Raw genomic sequence first — 17,555 nt, forward strand, 5'->3', positions numbered from 1 at the left:
TTTATATATTTTTTCTTATTCTAATGCATATTGTTAAAAATAATATTTTCTTATTTGTTTAAAACATTATATTTATAGTAAGCAGCAGAGGATGTTAGCTATTTCTGTTTGATGTTGTTGTTGCTTCAAATGCCTATAATGTTACTTCTGCTGAGGTTAGTTTGTCCCATTTATCTGAAGTTGGCGGCTAGACTAAAGCTGTGTAACATTAACAAACGATTTTGCTTGGGAGAACAACCTGGTAACCACCATTTCCTCATTTCCTGTTTTTTGTTTTTTTATGTGTGTTCCGGCATACTATTGTATTTATACCTGTAAGCATGCCTTACTATTCCTGTTGTGTGCTACTTTTGTGTAATGCAAACTTTTAAACTTCAATAAAGAAACAGTGAAAACTAAAAAAAAATTATATATATATATATATATATATATATATATATATATATACACACACACACACACACACACACACAGATATAATGCAATTGAAGCCACACATTCAGAGGGAAGCCAAATGTACAATCATAATCCAACCAACCTTGCCATAATAATTCACCACTGTGTGGGGCAATGCTTGGGCAAGCCAAGTCTTTTTGTTTAGGCTCATAGGCTCTGATTGCTGTCCATTGTTAGTCAAGAAGATTAATGAAATATTTTTTGCAATTTTTTTCATCATAAATTAGCTTTAAACACAACTTGTAACATACTTACAGCACTGGCAATGTGTTTGTTTTGCTTAGCAAATGACAAGGCCACTGTGTCTGCAGGAAGCTGGTAGCTGGTGGCTTTGATAGTATCCCAGGCTTGTTTGTACAGGTTCTGAAGAATACAAGTTTACTTATTAGGTAATTGTAGTCATTAGACCCAAGCTTAGCCACTGAACGTCAAACATTGCATTGATACGTACATGGCTGAAGAGATCCTTCAGGTTCTGACTGCGGTTGTAGTCTACAGTCTCCAGAACAGTTGTGTATTTATCCTTGGTCTTCTCATAGTCCTCTTTGTACTTACGCTAAACAAAAAGAGGACAGAATTGCATGACTGTAAAGCACATTAAACTGTTAACTATGCTACATCTGTTTCTGGTATGGACCAACGGTACTTACATCGCTGGCATTGAGGGCACTCTGGACAGCTGTGACATACACAGGAGTATCAGTAACAACGCTAAAGTTCTTGTAATTGTCCTTGCTTGCTTTCTGGTATTTCATCTACAACACATAAAGAAAATGAATTATAATATGCACATGGATAATATATCATATCATATCATATCTATCTATCTATCTATCTATCCATATATCCATCTATCCATCTATCTGTCTCCAATACCCTTTGATAATAGGTTTCAGGGGTTCTACATAGTTTTTGGTGGTTGGTGCCTTCATATCTGTGATATTCTGCAGGTATACTGTATATGAGCAACATTCATCCTGTTATATGACTTTTCCTAATTTTATTGTGATTCTGTGAGGGTGTATACATGCATAATTGCCAAAAGAAGAGGGAAAAATACAGTACCAGCAGATAAGTACTTTGAGATGGGTAATGTATTTCTATAGTATTGAAGGCAGGGATTCACAGAAGGATAGGTTTATGACATAGACATAAACCCACTCCTGTGACAACCACATCCGTAACACAACAAAACCTTTTTTTGCAGTGACAGAGATCACTGAGGCAAGAAGTAAAGAGAAAATCTCCCCATCAGGGACCTAGACAGCTATAAACACTTACTGAGATTACAATCCTTCCCCAATCTATCTTAAACAAGACGTTTTGGCTGGGGGTCCACTGTAATAGACCAACTAATATTCCTCTATCTGCTATTTAGTGTTTACTCCACACTTTGCCTGCATTTTGTTAGTTGTTAATGTGGTATGAAGCCTACAGTGCCATCTGGAGTGTTCTCTGCATTACGCTGTAGAGAAAACTCCATGATATGCAGAGATCTTAGTTATATGTCTTTGACAGATCAAATGTCAACTCTCTCTCTCTCTGTCTCTCTCATAGTTTTTTTTCTTCATATTTTATTTAATTAAAAATTAATGGGGTTTCAATTGCTCTGGGACATTTGTAAAGCATGTTGCTGTGCTTTCTAACTGTGATGGAGTACTTAAAAAAAACAGCAGTATGTCTGAAGCAATACCATACTGATGCTTTTAAAATCAATCCCTTAGTTTTACTCACTTGACTCTGAAGATCATATGACTTCTTCGCAAGCAAGATTTCTGGTGTGTCCCACACATAGCATCCAATGCCCTTCAGCCAGGTAAGATCTTCTTTATACAAAACCTGCAAAGACAAAACAACATGTAGTTAACCTGGATTTTTCAGCTAGAATATTCTGAGACAGATGTTTGATTTTTTTTTCATTGTCTGTATATATCAAAAAGCTGCAATTTTTGAATACATTTGGAAATCAAACTATTTCTTAACATAAAATATCAAATATTTTTATTGTGTTGTTACTTACATCACTCAAAATCTCATTGGCTTTTTTGGCGCGGATGTTACCCTGCTGATCTGGTAGGCATGTCCATTCGTGGAGATAGCGGCGGTATTCAATGTCACTCAGGATCTGCTGGCATCTTTTTGCAACAACGTTGTTTATCATGTCATTTGGAATATGAATCTTTGTTTTATTGTCCTCATAATTCTTCTTGTAGGGCAGCTAGGTAAAACAGAAGAATAAGAAACTCTATGTTGACAGGCCAGAGGAAGTATCAAATGTAAACAGTCCTACATGGATCCAACTATTTTTGGATTTTGAACTTCCTAACTGAATTTGTATCCGCTGGTTTAAACCTAGTTGTAGTATCATTTGAAGGCTTTTCACTGTTCTGATCAGCTGCTAGACAACTCAGTACTCTCATCAAAGCATGTTATTTGATAGGGATTTTAGAACTGTCCACTGTCATGAACAGATCTGATTTTAAATACAGATTAGGTTATAGTTTAGTTTGGTTGGACTTGACCATCAAGAATTTCAGCTTCAAACCTATAATCATATGCATACAGGCAATCCAGCAGAATCTAGAATTGATGTAATTTCAGGTAGAGTGTAACATTGACCTGTGATAGGAGTGTCTTATCTTTTCACAAACCTTGTGTATGCAGAGGCCTAGGTTGGTAGTGCAGAAAACTCAAATTCACAACCTGCAATTCGGGAAACACAACAGCTCAACCTCATCTATAGCTAGCAGTAGTACGTCATATTCAGCTGGGCTTGTTCTGAAATGCTGAAGACATTTCAGCACCCATCCAAGTGTCCAAATGTTTTAAAAAATACAAAGCAAGTTCAGTTCAGTCTGCCTAACTACTATTAGCTACATCATGACCTAAAAAAAATGAGAATCTTCCCAGTGAACCCGATAAGGACTTATGGAACCTGTATATATAGTAATTCCATCCTTAATCCTTCATCCTCCATCTTTAATCTCTAAGAACTCTCTTACTCTGCTTCATATTCTTCTTGGGCATTACATTTTAAGGTTGATCCTGGTTGTCAGTTTCTATGAATACTTCACAAATATATATATTGTTTAGCAAATTGCTATTGCACATGAATAAACAGTCTTACCATACTCCTCATCTTCTGGAATTCTAATGAACGCACAACACTTGGGAAGTCGTCAATCTTGGTGCCTGCAAGGTAGTGTCCCTTTTCTTTTTCATAATGTTCTTTGTATTTCAGCTATAAAACAGATATTTAAATAAGTTATGGCATTGTTTGTAGGTCTTAGATGAGAAAAATAAATCCAGTAAATAACACATAAGAAATGAATTCACTTACATCACTTGAAACAAGTTTTGAGTGTTTGGCTCCAACAATAGGAATGTACTTTTCATCCAGTTGGTAACCCACAGCTTTGGTGCTATCCCATGAGTCTTTGTACAGTTTCTGGGGGAAAGAATATGAATGTTTATAACAATAGACATCAAACTTGTATTACCAGCTAATTTGTTATACTGACATTAAACTTACATCACTGGCAAGTATGGCCATCTCTTTGGAGTGGGTGATCTGAGGTGTTTCAGCAGCACCGATGTAGTGGCCTTTTTCAGCGTTAAAGGTTTCTTTGTATCTCAGCTAAAGAGAAGAAAAAAAAGCAATGCATAAGTAAGCCATACTTCATGCTGTAAGTAAAACATACTTTATTAAAATACATTAAAGTGTATCTATAATCAAGCACAACAATGTATGTACTGCAGTTTACAAGTCCTTGGAGAAGTTGTCAGTAACACACTTCCTATCCTAGGATTCCAGTGCTCACATACTGTACTGTAGCTATTGAGAAGCAGTGTTGCCACCCTAGGACAGGAAGTAGGACTACACTGCACCCTCTCTCCCCTTCTTCATAGCATAGACAGGAGATGTTAGGCAGTCCTAACACACTTCTTGATAGCATTGTTTGGGATAAGAATGCAAAGTGCACAGGACAGAACTGCATCTTGGGCATATTTAACAGGCATTTTTTACACTTTTTGTAAAAAAAAAAGCAAAAACAAAACGTTTTGTATATTAAACAGATCAAAAGGAATTAAACAAATGTTATGGTTTAAATACACTTTCATTTATGAACATCTAGACAGTGGGGTTAATTTACTAAGTGAGTTGAGAAACTTCACCTAATAAACGGAATGAAATTGCACTTCAATTATTCAATCATGTGAAAAGCAAATTCCTGTTTACTTGTTTTATCTGCAGATTATTAGGTATTCCAAATGTGTGAAAATTCTCAGCACCTTTAGTAAAGCGGCCTCTTTATTTAACTGGTGTAACAGCTGTAGTGTAATAATATTTTAAGAATAATGTTTTTAGAGACACTAAAACCATAAAGCAAAGTTGCCTCCTTTTTAGGGAGAATTTCTTCACAGCCCAATCTAGCTTCTACAAACTGGGACTGATGTTTAATATGGAGATCATACTGCACTTCCGATAGGCAGTCAGCACATGCATGGACACTACAAACTGCATCCATTCATCTGATTCTCTACAATCTCAAATAAACAGTGAGGTTCCTTTTACTGAAGAAGCAGAGAATGTTCACCTAGCTTAAAACGGAGCTCCAGTCAAATTGAAAAAAAAAAACCTTTAAAAAAACAGACTCTTATCTGTCTCTTGGTCCAGCGGTGTTCTCACCACAGCCAGGTTCACCGGCCTTCCTTGCTCCTCAGCGCCAGCATCTTCAGTTTGAGCATCTGGCTGTGACAGCTGGCAGCTTTACAGCTGGGTGCCCACTGCGCATGTGCGAGTAGCGCTGCACTTTGTGAATGGTCCTGTAGTCTTCTGAGACCTGTCATCTGTCCCAGAAGACTACGGGGAAGGAGGGGAGGAGGACAACTTCCGCTTCCGATTGCTTAGGCGATCGCAGCGGATGTAGGAAATTTGGGCAAACCCCCCCCCCCCCCCCCAGTTCCCCAAAGGTCCCAATACTTAATGGGGACGAAGCCTTAAAGGGAACTTCCCCTTTTGGGGGAAAATGTAAATGTACTGAATATCAAATCATGTACATTAATTAAACAGAAGGAGATTTTGACTTGCACATGACTGATGGATTGAAGTGAACACAGTTTAAACATATTTGCTAGGGAGTGCGCATGCGCGGCCGCCGGGATCGGATGTCCCGGCATTAGCTCCGCACATCTCCGGCACTGACAGCAGCCTATAAAAGGGCATAGTGCCGCTTCACCCCCGGGGCCCCCCCCTGCCTATCTCCGGATCTCGGGCACCTGTCACTATGCCCGGCAAGTCGGCGATTAAGAGCCGTGGAGGCTCCCAGCTGCGGCTCCCTGCGGGGACTGGGAGGACCAAGATGGCGGCCGGATCGGCGCCCGCGGCTCATGGGGTCTCCTCTGCCTCTCCTACAGCAGCACCTCTCCCTCGGAGAGAGAAGATGGGCTCCTCGTCCCACGCTGGGCCAGGGAGGACTACAGCAGCATCGCTAGGTGGGGTGAGTGACTTCCTGCAGCCCCCCCAGTCATCCTCCAGCCCTGTGCCACTAGAGTCCCAGGCTTCGGCCTGTCCATTGAGCCGTGACTCCCCTGCATCCTCGCCCTTGAGCAGCGACATAGCTGCCATTTTTTCAAGCCAGCATAGCGGTCCAGATCCCGCTGATGACAGCCCGGCTTCCTCGCCAACGATTCCTCCTGACCCGCCTCTATACTCTTGTGATGCGACTTTGATAGCTCGATTCGCAGATTTGCTGCAACGCGAATTAGACAGAGCTACCTCAAAATTGGCGGCGGATTTAAAGCAGGATTTTCAGGCCTTGGGCCACCGTTTAGACTGTATTGAGGCTAAAGTTGATGCGACAGTCCGAAGTATCTCCCAAAATTCTAACATGATCACCGACTTGCAAGATCGCCTGGAGGAGGCGTATTCTAAAATTGATGACCTGGAGAATCGGGCTAGGCGATACAATTTTCGCATTCGAGGTCTTCCTGAGTCGGTTAAGGAGCTTACTAGCTGCGCACATACCCTCATGCGGTCCGCTATGCCTGCAATTGATGATCTTCATCTTGAGATTGATCGCATTCACCGGGCATTGATCCCCCCCCGGCAAGGGGGGCCTCCTAGAGATATCATCGTCAAGCCTCATTTTTTTCAGGTTAAGGAAGCGGTTATGCGGTTTGGCAGGGAGAATCCGGATATAGAGCTTGCAGGGCACAAGGTACAAATCTTTGCTGATGTTTCGTCGGCCACTATCCAGAGGCGGCGCTCCCTCAAGCCACTTCTTTCTCACTTGGTTCAAAAGGGCATTAAATATCGCTGGGCCTACCCTTTTCGTCTGCAGTTCACTCTTAATGGGAAATCCTATGGGTTTACTACATTCCAGGATGGCGAGGAGTTGCTGCTTCAGCTGGGTATTATATCTCGCAGTCCGACGTCCCATTCTCCCACGGGATCGGCTTCTCGACCTCCGCCGCTCCAGCCTTTGTGGACTACTCCATCGTCTAAGAAGAAGGGGTCCCGGAATCCGCCCGGGTGGACTTCTTGAACTTTTGTGTTCTTTTGGGGACTTTTCGCTGGAATATGTTCGTTTATGGCGGCCTTTCTGTGGCTCTTCGGAGCATTGGCCGCTGTTGTTATATTGGTTTGGGGGGATGGGCTGGGGGTGGGACTTAGGATGTTAATTACATTTGTTTGCTGAATATCATTTCAGTGGCTCTAATTGCTTTGTTTTTTTGTTTAATGCACTGTGCGTTTGATTTATTGTTATTGGGTTGTAACTGCTGTTAGTGCCGGAGAGTGTCTTTGCGCTCTCCCTGATTGGAAGACTCTTCCCCGGGAATGTTTCTCTGGGCAGACCTATTCCACCGCAGGGCTATTGCTCTGTATTTCCTGGTACATTGTTTCCTTCATTTTCTGATACTGTTTTGTGTACCGCGGTCACTTGGCATTTGGACTTTTGTGATCCGAATGTTCTCTTTTCTTTTTTCTGTTTTTTTCTGTCTTTTTTCTTTTTGTTGTTTTCTGATTTTTTGGGGGGTCAGCTGGCGACATTTAGGGACTTATAGGGATCTTCTTACTTTTAGGGAACGAGGGGTCTTTATTCTGCTTAGTTCCATAATTATTTGTCATGTCTTCCGTACGGTCCACTAGCGGAGAAATTCGCTTCCTTTCTCATAATGTTCAGGGGTTCAATTCCCCATCCAAACGTATACAGGCTTTCAGCTCATACTACTCCCTTGGGGCGGATATAGTTGCCTTACAGGAGACTCATTTTCCACCCTCCTTCTCTCCACGTTATATTCATAAAAATTACCCTCTCTGCTTTTTTGCTAATGCCACAGAGAAAAAGCGGGGGGTGGCCCTTTGCTTTTCTCGTCGAGTGTCCTTTGTTGACTCTAAAATTATCCGGGACAAGGAGGGGAGATATCTTTTGGTGAAAGGCCACTTGGGAGGCGACCTTATCACTTTTATAATTTATTATACCCCCAATACCAATCAGGTTGAATTTTTCCAATCTTTGCTAAGTACTCTGGTAGGAGAATTTGAGGGTGACGTTATTCTAGCTGGTGACTCTAATTTAGCATTGGATCAGACTCTGGATCGTTCCCAAACCGCCACGCTTCAACCTCCTTCTAGACGGAGCCGTAAATTGGCTCAACTTTTATATCGCTATGATCTTATTGATGCATGGAGGGAGGCTAATCCTACTTCCCGAGACTACTCCCACTACTCCAGGGCTCATGATAGTTATTCTCGCATTGACCATATTTTTCTTCATACATATTCACTCCCCAAACTTGTCACTGCTAAAATCTTTTCCACGCCCTGGTCTGACCACGACCCAGTTTCTATCACCTTTTCGTCCGAGACTCTTGGTAAGACGGCTTTTCATTGGCGTCTTAATGACTCTATTTTGGGTAATCCATCTCATTGTCGGGAAATTTCATCGCACCTACAAATGTTTTTTGATTTTAATAAAGCAGAGGACACGAACCCGGCGATTAATTGGGCAGCTCATAAGGCCTCAGTCAGGGGCTATATTATTCAACTCTCTTCTCGTTTAAAAAAAGCCCGAACTGACCTACTTGCTACTAAAACTCAGTTATATATTGACCTGGTTGCTCAACATAAACATCATCCCAGTTCTGATTTGTTACTTAAACTTGACCAGGCCCGACTGGAACTTAATTTATGTCTTACTACCACTGCGGATAAACAACTTCGTTGGTCTAATCATAAATTCTTTACGTGGAGGGACAGACCTGGCACCTTGTTGGCACGCAAGCTGACTCCTAGACACTCCCAGACGGCCCTCCCCAAGCTCAGACTGGACAATGGTTCGTTATCCCAGGACCCGGGTAAGATCCTCCACAAATTTCAGTCTTTTTACTCTCAGCTTTATAGTTCGCCCACGGGGGGCTGTTCTTCTTCCTCTCTGGAGGCTTTTTTGGAGTCTATCTCCTTTTCCCCCCTCCAGGAGGCACATAGGGAGCTAATGGAACAACCTATCTCCTGTGAAGAGGTTGGGAATGCGGTGAAATCCCTGGCCTCTCACAAGGCCCCGGGACCGGATGGTCTTCCTAATACTTACTATAAAGCTTTCCCGGACATTCTGATACCCCATATGGCCCTGTACTTTAATTATTTGCGGGAGGGGGGTGTGGTTCTCCCAGAGGAAAATAAGGCATTCATTAGTGTCATTCCCAAGCCTTTCAAGGATGCCGCTATGGTCTCCAATTACCGGCCTATTTCTTTAATTAATTGTGATTTAAAGATTCTTACTAAAATCCTGGCCTTACGGCTCCATAACTTCTTGGCCTTATACATTCATGATGACCAATCAGGATTCATAAGTGGTCGACAAACATCGGACCAAATTAGGCGGACTATAGCTTTGCTGTCAGCTGTGCAGTCCAATTGGGATGGATCGTCGCAAAGGGATGTTTTTCTACTGTCACTGGATATTCAGAAGGCATTCGACAGTCTGTCCTGGGATTATTTGTTTAAAACGTTGGACAGGTTTGGGTTTGGCCCTTATTTTACGACGTTGTTGCGGGCCCTCTATTCTACCCCGTCAGCTCAGGTATCCATTCGTGGTCATAAATCAGTTCCTTTTTCGATAGAGCGAGGAACTAGACAGGGATGTCCTCTTTCTCCGTTGCTCTTTGCATTGGCGATGGAACCTCTTGCGATTGCTATTCGCGCTGATTCCTCTATATCGGGTGTTATCTGTGGTCAAAGGGTTCATAAATGTGCCCTATTTGCCGATGATGTTCTTATGTATATATCTGATCCTCGAACGTCTCTACCTGGTTTCTTCCATCTGTTTCATCGTTTTTCTGAGGTCTCCGGTCTTACGCTCAACTCCTCTAAAACTGTTGCTTTGAATATCTCTTTACCCGATTCAGAGGTTCGCTACTGCCGGGAAAACTTTGCTTTTCAGTGGGCTCCTGGTTCTCTCCCCTATCTGGGGATTCTTCTTACGAAATCTGTATCGACGCTATACCAGGCCAACTATATCCCGCTTTTCAAGCGACTTAAGAATGACTTATTAGCCTGGCAGGATCTTTCTCTTTCCTGGTTCGGTAGAATTAATTCTATTAAAATGACCTTCCTACCTAGATTATTATACTATTTTAGGACGTTACCAATTTTGATTCCCAAACGAGAACTAGTCTTCCTGCAGGCTGCAGTCTCCAGATTTGTTTGGAGGGGAAAGCGCCCTAGGCTGAACAAATCTACCTTGTTTTCTTTGAAGAGGCATGGTGGTTTGGGACTCCCTAATCTTTTCGCATATTTTCAGGCGGCCCAAATAGCACAATTATCTTGTACTACGGCCAGGGGATATGTCCCCCAATGGGTTGGGATTGAGGCTCTTTCGTGCCGTCCATATGCTATTGGTACTCTCATGTGGCTTCCCAATAGATTGCGCCCTCCTATTTTGTGTCCTACTCTATCTTATTCATTGTCAGTGTGGGATAGATGGCGAGCTCGTAAACCTTTTTTCTCTCCGCATACTCCGTTGGCTCCGGTGTTTGGTAATCCTGAGTTTGTTCCGGGTTTGTCTTTCGCGGGGTTCCAATGGTGGATTAATAAGGGTTTGCTACGTATTGGTGATTATTTAGATGGGGTTCGCCCTCGGTCTCGTCAGTATTTTGTGAATTTTTGTGGGATGCCTCGTGGAGAGATATTTCGTTACCATCAACTTCGCTCTTTTATTGATAGCAAACTTAGACTACTCACAGAACCTTGTGCGCTTACTTCCCTCGAGGTCTCCTGTGGGGCGAGTGGGGTAATGCGGGGTCGCTTGTCCATTGTTTATGCTTTGTTGGTTGATCCTCTAACAAAATTGTCTTACATGACTTTATGGGAACGGGATTTAAATAGTTCATTGGATTTGGATACCTGGCGGACGGCGGCCCATGCCTTATCGAAGATTTCGATTAACACTGATCTTGTTGAATCTAATTACAAGACGCTACTTCGGTGGTATTTGGTCCCTGCTCGCCTAGCCATTATGTATCCTTCCGTTTCTTCTGCCTGTTTCCGACGCTGTGGTCAAGAGGGTACTATGTTCCATGTCTGGTGGAAATGCCCAGTCGTGAGTAGGTTCTGGATCCGCATATTTAATTTTCTTTACTCAGTGACAGGAATTAATATCCGTAGATCGCCGGAAGTAGCCTTGTTTAATATACTACCCTCTGATGTTCCCAAAAGATCGATTAAACTAATTGTATATATCTTATTGGCGGCTCGCATTACTATAGCTAGGAGTTGGAAGCAATCTTTGATCCCGCTGGATAGGGTGAAACAAAAACTGAACTGGATAATGGTTAATGATAAACTGACGAGTATCGTCTCTGATGATGTGTCCAGATTTGAGAGGACTTGGGATCCTTGGATTGCTTATATTACTGTATCGTGAGTGTCTGGCAGCTGACCCCCCCCCCCCCCCTCCTTTCTCTATTTTTCCTCTTTTTTTCTCTTTTCCTACTATTTGTTAAACATTTTTATTTTTCTTTGTTATTTTTGGTCTATTTTGCTATAATTGTTGTTTATTGATCTTTGAAACTTGTATATTTTGATGGCTTTGACTTTTTTCATGTGCATTGTAATGCTATTATCTGCTAAATTTCTTTTTTTTTTTTTTTTTTTTTTTTTTACCTACCAGTATTATGTTTATGATTCTGAATCTGGTTCCATTTTGTTGGTGGGCCCTTTCTTTTTTTTTTCTTTTCTTTTATTGTTAGCCATCTTGTTTTAATATGTTTATTTCTCAATAAAAATATTGAAATATAAACATATTTGCTAGGTAAACATTTACTACTCTTTTAATAAATCAGCCACCATGACTTATATTATTTCTCTACAGGCCTAGGAGGAAAACAGTCACATAACTATGAATGACCAAATACACTGGAACTACCTTTCTACTCTGTCACATAATTTCCTTTTTATTTTAAGATAAGATAATACTTTATTGTTATTGTATACATAAAACAAGATTTCTGTAAACAGGCTCCCATTATATTGAAGCGTTAGGGTAAAAAATCCAGGTTACCATAACGCACAGCAAGGTCCAAACCACAGTGTGTTACAGTTTTGAATTGCTCCTAAATGCATTGGCAAAGTAGCAGGCAACACCCTCAGAATGCCATGCACCCCAAAGCGCATGCTGCATGTCGCATTAAAGCTCAACTGAACCTTTTGCTTAAATCAGCTAAATACTTTCCAGCTGCATCAAAACAATATGTTACAGCTTTTTAAAGCCACACCATGAGTAGAAAAGCCTATCAATAGGCAACAGCTGCAGAGTGGGACCCTTGCTCTCTTTGGTGTATCAGTAGGTTCACTGCAATCAGCAAAGCTCAATCTCCTTGCTGTATGGGGAGTTCTGGTTCTGACACAGCAGGGGACATGTCAAAGCTATTAAAAGAGGCCACTGCTTCCACACAGAGAACAAGGGTCCCACTCTGCAGCATGCTTGCCAGGGACAGGCTTGTACAGTCAAGCAGTTGCTGTTGCTGAAGAAAATACATTGGAATTTATTTACTAAAACTGGAAAGTGCAAAATCTGGTACAGTAATCAGCTTCTAGGTTTGTCCAGTTTTTTTTTTTTTTAGTCAAAGCCGAACAAGCTGAAGTTAGAAGCTGATCGGCTATAATGCACATCTGCACCAGATGTTGCACTCTCTTGTTTTAGTAAATCAACCCCATTGCATGCTTTAAACTAACTTAAACTGAAAGCTCTATTGGGCTTTAAGAAAAAGGTGCATTTATGATATTTATTGAGTTAAGGTGCACTGCCATGTGCTGCCTTAGTACACCTTAATGCATGGTAAAAGGGTTGCGATAACATAGCTGCATTAACACACAATTTATAGTGTGAAGAAGGTCTTAGTTCACACTATTTCACCATTAACTTTCAACTATAACCACCCTTGGGCTGAAAGTGGTCAGCCCACCACAGTTTAAATTCAATAACTAAAATAATAATCTTTGATATTTTATGCAGTATTGAATTATTTAAAATACTTCAGTGGGTGATAACAGTTAGTGGAATAGAAATAAGCGAGCGCCAATACTAATTAGCAGCTGATACACAGTTGCTACACAGATTTTCAGCAATCATCTTTCATGTCAATAGTCATTTAGGGCTGGGAAAAAGATGAGAAGAAATTTCTATGGAGCAAAAAATTGCTTCTACGAGTTAGTTTGTTTTGTTTGTTGGTTTATCCAGTGTGCTGTGATAAATATTATTGATCAAGTTGTTGTATATAAGACTTCATTTACATTTTTTTCTACTACAAAATATATATGTGAGGATTATGAAACTACAAAATTAGTGTTAACTGTGCATGTAAACCAAAAATCTGTTTTTCAGTATGCTTGGTATCATGTCTGTCTGTATACAGTTTACTAGGCAAATTGTTTTTATCAATCTGTAGAAAAGTTTCATCACTGGAGTTCCGGCCAGTAACAGAATTTCCTGTTGCAGGCTGAGATAGTTAAGTGGAAGCTTTGAAATTAGCAGCAGCGTTGTCAGCCTGCAATGTGCACTGTTCAATGGGTTGTTTGGATTCCTACCTCACATACCTGATAGGCAGTAGTATGGCCAGCTGAAGAAGCACATACAGCAGGTTAACAATGCTTCTAATAATTTAAAGGCAACAGGTTAACAATGTCAGGATTTCTAGATTTAAAAAAAGTCGCAAAAAATAATTAGCTTAGGGAAACTGTGTAAAGGGAGACATGATGCTAAAATGATGTTATAAGATTTTAGGTTTACATACATTTAAAACATGTGCCCCAGAGCAGCATATCCAATAGTCAATTAGTTTAGTTGAGTGAATCAATAAAATGCAAACTCAGATACAATGGTACCACTAATGCAAGAAACCACAAAAAACAAATTAATAGTCTTTAGACCTATGATTTCAGTGATCCATAGTAAATAATTGACATTCCATCAAACACTGGTTCATGTGAAAAAATAGCTACTTCCATTTTAAGTAAATATATGCTTACATCACTTTGGTTGATGGCATTGGCCTTGGCAAGCACGATTTCAGGTGTATCAACCACATGGCTGAACTTTTCAAAGTTGTCAATGGCATCCTTTTTGTAGGCTCTCTGCAAAGAAAATAAGGAATATGTTACTTCATTTATTGTTGCCTTTAATTTTTAGTTGTCGTAAGCCACATACTTTCTTTTTAGAACCTTTAAATGAATAGGGAGGTGCTTTCAATTGACTTGTAGGTTCTGGAACATCACACTACATGCACATCATGTTACAATATGAAGACATATGAAAACCACAAACTCTAAAGCCCAAACATACCCTTCATACTCCACAACGGAATAATGATAATTTAGACAGACCTGGTTAATCAGCTGTTGAGCCTTCCTCACTTTATGGTGCTCCACAGAATCCAGAGGAACCCATCCACAACCACGAATCCATTCCAGGTCAGCTTTGTATACGGCCTAAAATGACAAATTTTTCCATTAGTGGTCAGTTTGTATTGAATTGTTGCAGATTAGGACTACACCTCAATCACTCACATCACTCTGTAGGTCATAGGCCTTCCTGGCCTGTATGCAGTCATTCTGGTCAGGGTGGCATGTCCATTTGTGAAGATAGGTGCGGTAATCAATATCACTGGCCAAGCCCTGTCCAATTTTGGCTTGTTCCAGATGTACCATGTCAGCAGGGATATGAATCTTGGACTTCAACTTTTCATACAGCTTCTTGTATTCTCTGTCATTCTGAATAATGTTGACATGCTTGAACCACTTAAGCTTAGGATCAGCATTTGCATTAGGAACTCCAACATAGTGGCCTCGTTGTTTGATGTAGTCAGCTTTGTATTTAATCTATATAGTGGAAACATAACACTGTACGTTTGATTCTGATTATATGACATCATATACAGTATTTGTATAATTTGTTGCCTACAATGATGGGCATAATCAACAAAGAGCCCCTGTGTTAAAAATTCCCATCTTCCCTCTATTAACTCCCAAGTAAAAACATAATCTTGATATAGCAAAACTAGATAATGGATGGGGCATCATGAAGAATGTTTTCCACTTCTCACCTACCATGCCCCTAAATCCCAGAGGGCCACAGTCTGTACAGATGGTACACGTACCCCTGGTATCCACTCTGTGCTATTGTTAATAAAACTCCTTTTATATTTACAGTCAGATATGGATTTCTAAAATAAAACCAAGTATGGATTTTTTTTTTCATCATAGCAACAATAGGGACATTCAGTACACTGTTTATTTACAAATCTTCCATCAGACATGGAATTTCCTTCTCATGTGATTGACCTACTGCTTTTCTTAATAGCCCTTATAATATTACAGCACTATACTGATCAGTGATTATAGTAGGTGGATCATCTGACTCAAGATGTGACTACAGGAAGGTCATGGAATTCATGTGTTCGAAACAGCAACAGGTTGGACTCTCTAATGAAGTGTGCTAAAATACTTGCTCTGTTTTGCAAGAAAACTGAGTTTTCTTTTCTAAAGTGGAATTACACTTAGCTATAAAAACAAAAAGGGAGAATGACTAAATCTCATATTTTTATTTTTAAACTGGGAACAAAAGGCCAATTTGGACTAAATGGGTTTTGCTCATACTCTCCTAAAAGTAACTGCAGGAAAAAATATATAAAAAAAAAAAACACGTGCACACAAATTAGGACTATAGCAATTCCCCAAAAATTGCAATATTATACTGTATGATGTCTAAATAATCTGCAGATATGATTACCTCACTCTGGGCAATACCACTCTTTTTGGCATGGGATATTTGAACAGCATCATGTGGCATAAAGTACCCGGTGGCTTTGATATTGTCCCAGCCTGATCTGTAGAGTTTCTAGAAAACAGAGATTCACAGTATAAGTGTTTTGCCTGAGCAAGACAGAAATCAATAGTAAATTAATGCTACACAGAACACTGGTTAAAAACATAGCAATGAAACAAGAAACTGCTAGTATTTACATTTCTAGATTCTAAATGCAAATTCCTGTTGCTTCACAAACTGGGAGTCTAGGGATTGGCGGCAACTTGTGTGCAGAGCTTAATTACAATTTTTTTGGAATACTTGGAAGTTTATTTAGAAGTCTTTCATAGTCTATGTGAAATTAAAAAAAACTAGGTGTGTCTTTTCCCTCTACTTATGTTTCAGATTACACTCAGCTCTGCACTGTGTAGTATGTGACATCACATCCTGCCCCTTGCCTTCTGGAGATAATAAAGACTGTGCAAACTCTATACTTTGATTGGCTGTGGAGAAAAGAGGCTGCAGAAAAACAAGTACAGCTTATGTAGGAGGATTTGCTTAATCAGCTAAGGTTAGTCACTTCAGTGAATATATGTAAGGGCTTATTATAACTTTATCTGTCTTTATATTATCTTTTTGCAGACAGCAGCAATCTCGGTACAGCAGCACTCTTTGTGTCTAGGGTCTAGGGCAATGGGACAACAGTCAGCGCCAGTCAGGGCTCTATTGCTTTGAAAAAGCTTGCTTAGATGAGGTCTGTGTAGTCTAAAATGTGTGTGTGTGTGTGTGTGTATATATATATATATATATATATATATATATATATATATATATATTTAAAAAAAAATTTCAGTACAGGGTTAAAAACGTAATCACAACACATAAGCATGGTAAACTGTATATTTGAAGATGCTAAAATACATACATCGTTGACATTCTTGGCTGCCTCTTTTGCTGTTAGCAGCAGAGGGGAGTCATTCACAACAGAGTACTTTGTCTTAATGTTGTTCCATGCTTCCTGATATTTAATCTGGGGGAAAATATAACAATGTAATAAATATTTTGGACATTAGCAGACATTAATACTGAAGGAAATTTGAAATCAGGAAACTAATACTACCATTTTTTTTTCTTAGCACTTAGACCCAAAGTATGTTTTTTACAGCTTTCAGAGCTGGCCAGCATCATAAGTAATAGCACCCTAAACTCACTAGCATTTTAGATATCAAATCTAGCTTGCAACACAACCATTATACAATCAAATCTTTAAAAAATTTGGCAACATAATGTACAAAGAAATTACAGAGATATGAAAAAAAGAACTGCCCACCATATTGTGCTACATATATTATACGTGCATAAATGTGTATTAAAAAATAATGCACACTTTATATATAAGGGTGGGAGGGCGGGATACAACAGATGCCAAGTACAACAGCAAGTATTGTTTTACTGTAACAAATTTACTGTAACAACTTTAAATCGAACAAAGCAATAACACAGTATTTTCAACAGTAGCCCAAAACTCTCCAGCGGCAGAATGAAACAGAGATTTAAGCACTGGAAAAAACTTTTTTCAGTCTCTGGCATTAAATACTGCCCTTTGACCTAGCGGTTAATCATGTTATCACGAGAATGATCTCATTAGTAAAAATTGCCAATTTTTACTTAGCCTAAAGCTGGCCATACATGGATTGAAATTTGCTCGGTTCAGCAGGGACCGGCCAAATTTCAGTCCATGTATGAGCACTGTGGTTGTAGAGATGTCAATCTGCTGACTGACTTCTGTATAAA

At 40.1% G+C, this 17,555-nt stretch overlaps 1 protein-coding gene across 27 annotated transcripts in view; it reads right to left on the reverse strand.

Annotated features, from left to right (window-relative positions):
- NEB (nebulin) overlaps positions 1–17,555 on the reverse strand; it is a 257,274-nt gene that overhangs the window by 80,944 nt on the left and 158,775 nt on the right. For all 27 annotated transcript variants that reach the window (XM_089659448.1, XM_089659440.1, XM_089659316.1 and 24 more), the window contains 13 exons: positions 16,687–16,791; positions 15,747–15,854; positions 14,525–14,836; positions 14,342–14,446; positions 13,988–14,092; positions 3,989–4,093; positions 3,797–3,904; positions 3,584–3,697; positions 2,477–2,674; positions 2,191–2,295; positions 1,107–1,211; positions 908–1,012; positions 712–819 (listed from right to left, as the gene is read on the reverse strand). In XM_089659448.1, coding sequence (XP_089515574.1) covers positions 712–819; positions 908–1,012; positions 1,107–1,211; positions 2,191–2,295; positions 2,477–2,674; positions 3,584–3,697; positions 3,797–3,904; positions 3,989–4,093; positions 13,988–14,092; positions 14,342–14,446; positions 14,525–14,836; positions 15,747–15,854; positions 16,687–16,791 — 1,683 coding nt within the window. The remainder of the gene's footprint in view (positions 1–711; positions 820–907; positions 1,013–1,106; positions 1,212–2,190; positions 2,296–2,476; positions 2,675–3,583; positions 3,698–3,796; positions 3,905–3,988; positions 4,094–13,987; positions 14,093–14,341; positions 14,447–14,524; positions 14,837–15,746; positions 15,855–16,686; positions 16,792–17,555) is intronic.

This window comes from Staurois parvus, unplaced genomic scaffold, assembly GCF_062004578.1.
Source record: "Staurois parvus isolate SC_StPar_1 unplaced genomic scaffold, SC_StPar_1.0 ptg000031l, whole genome shotgun sequence".
Classification (NCBI taxonomy): Eukaryota; Metazoa; Chordata; class Amphibia; order Anura; family Ranidae; genus Staurois; species Staurois parvus.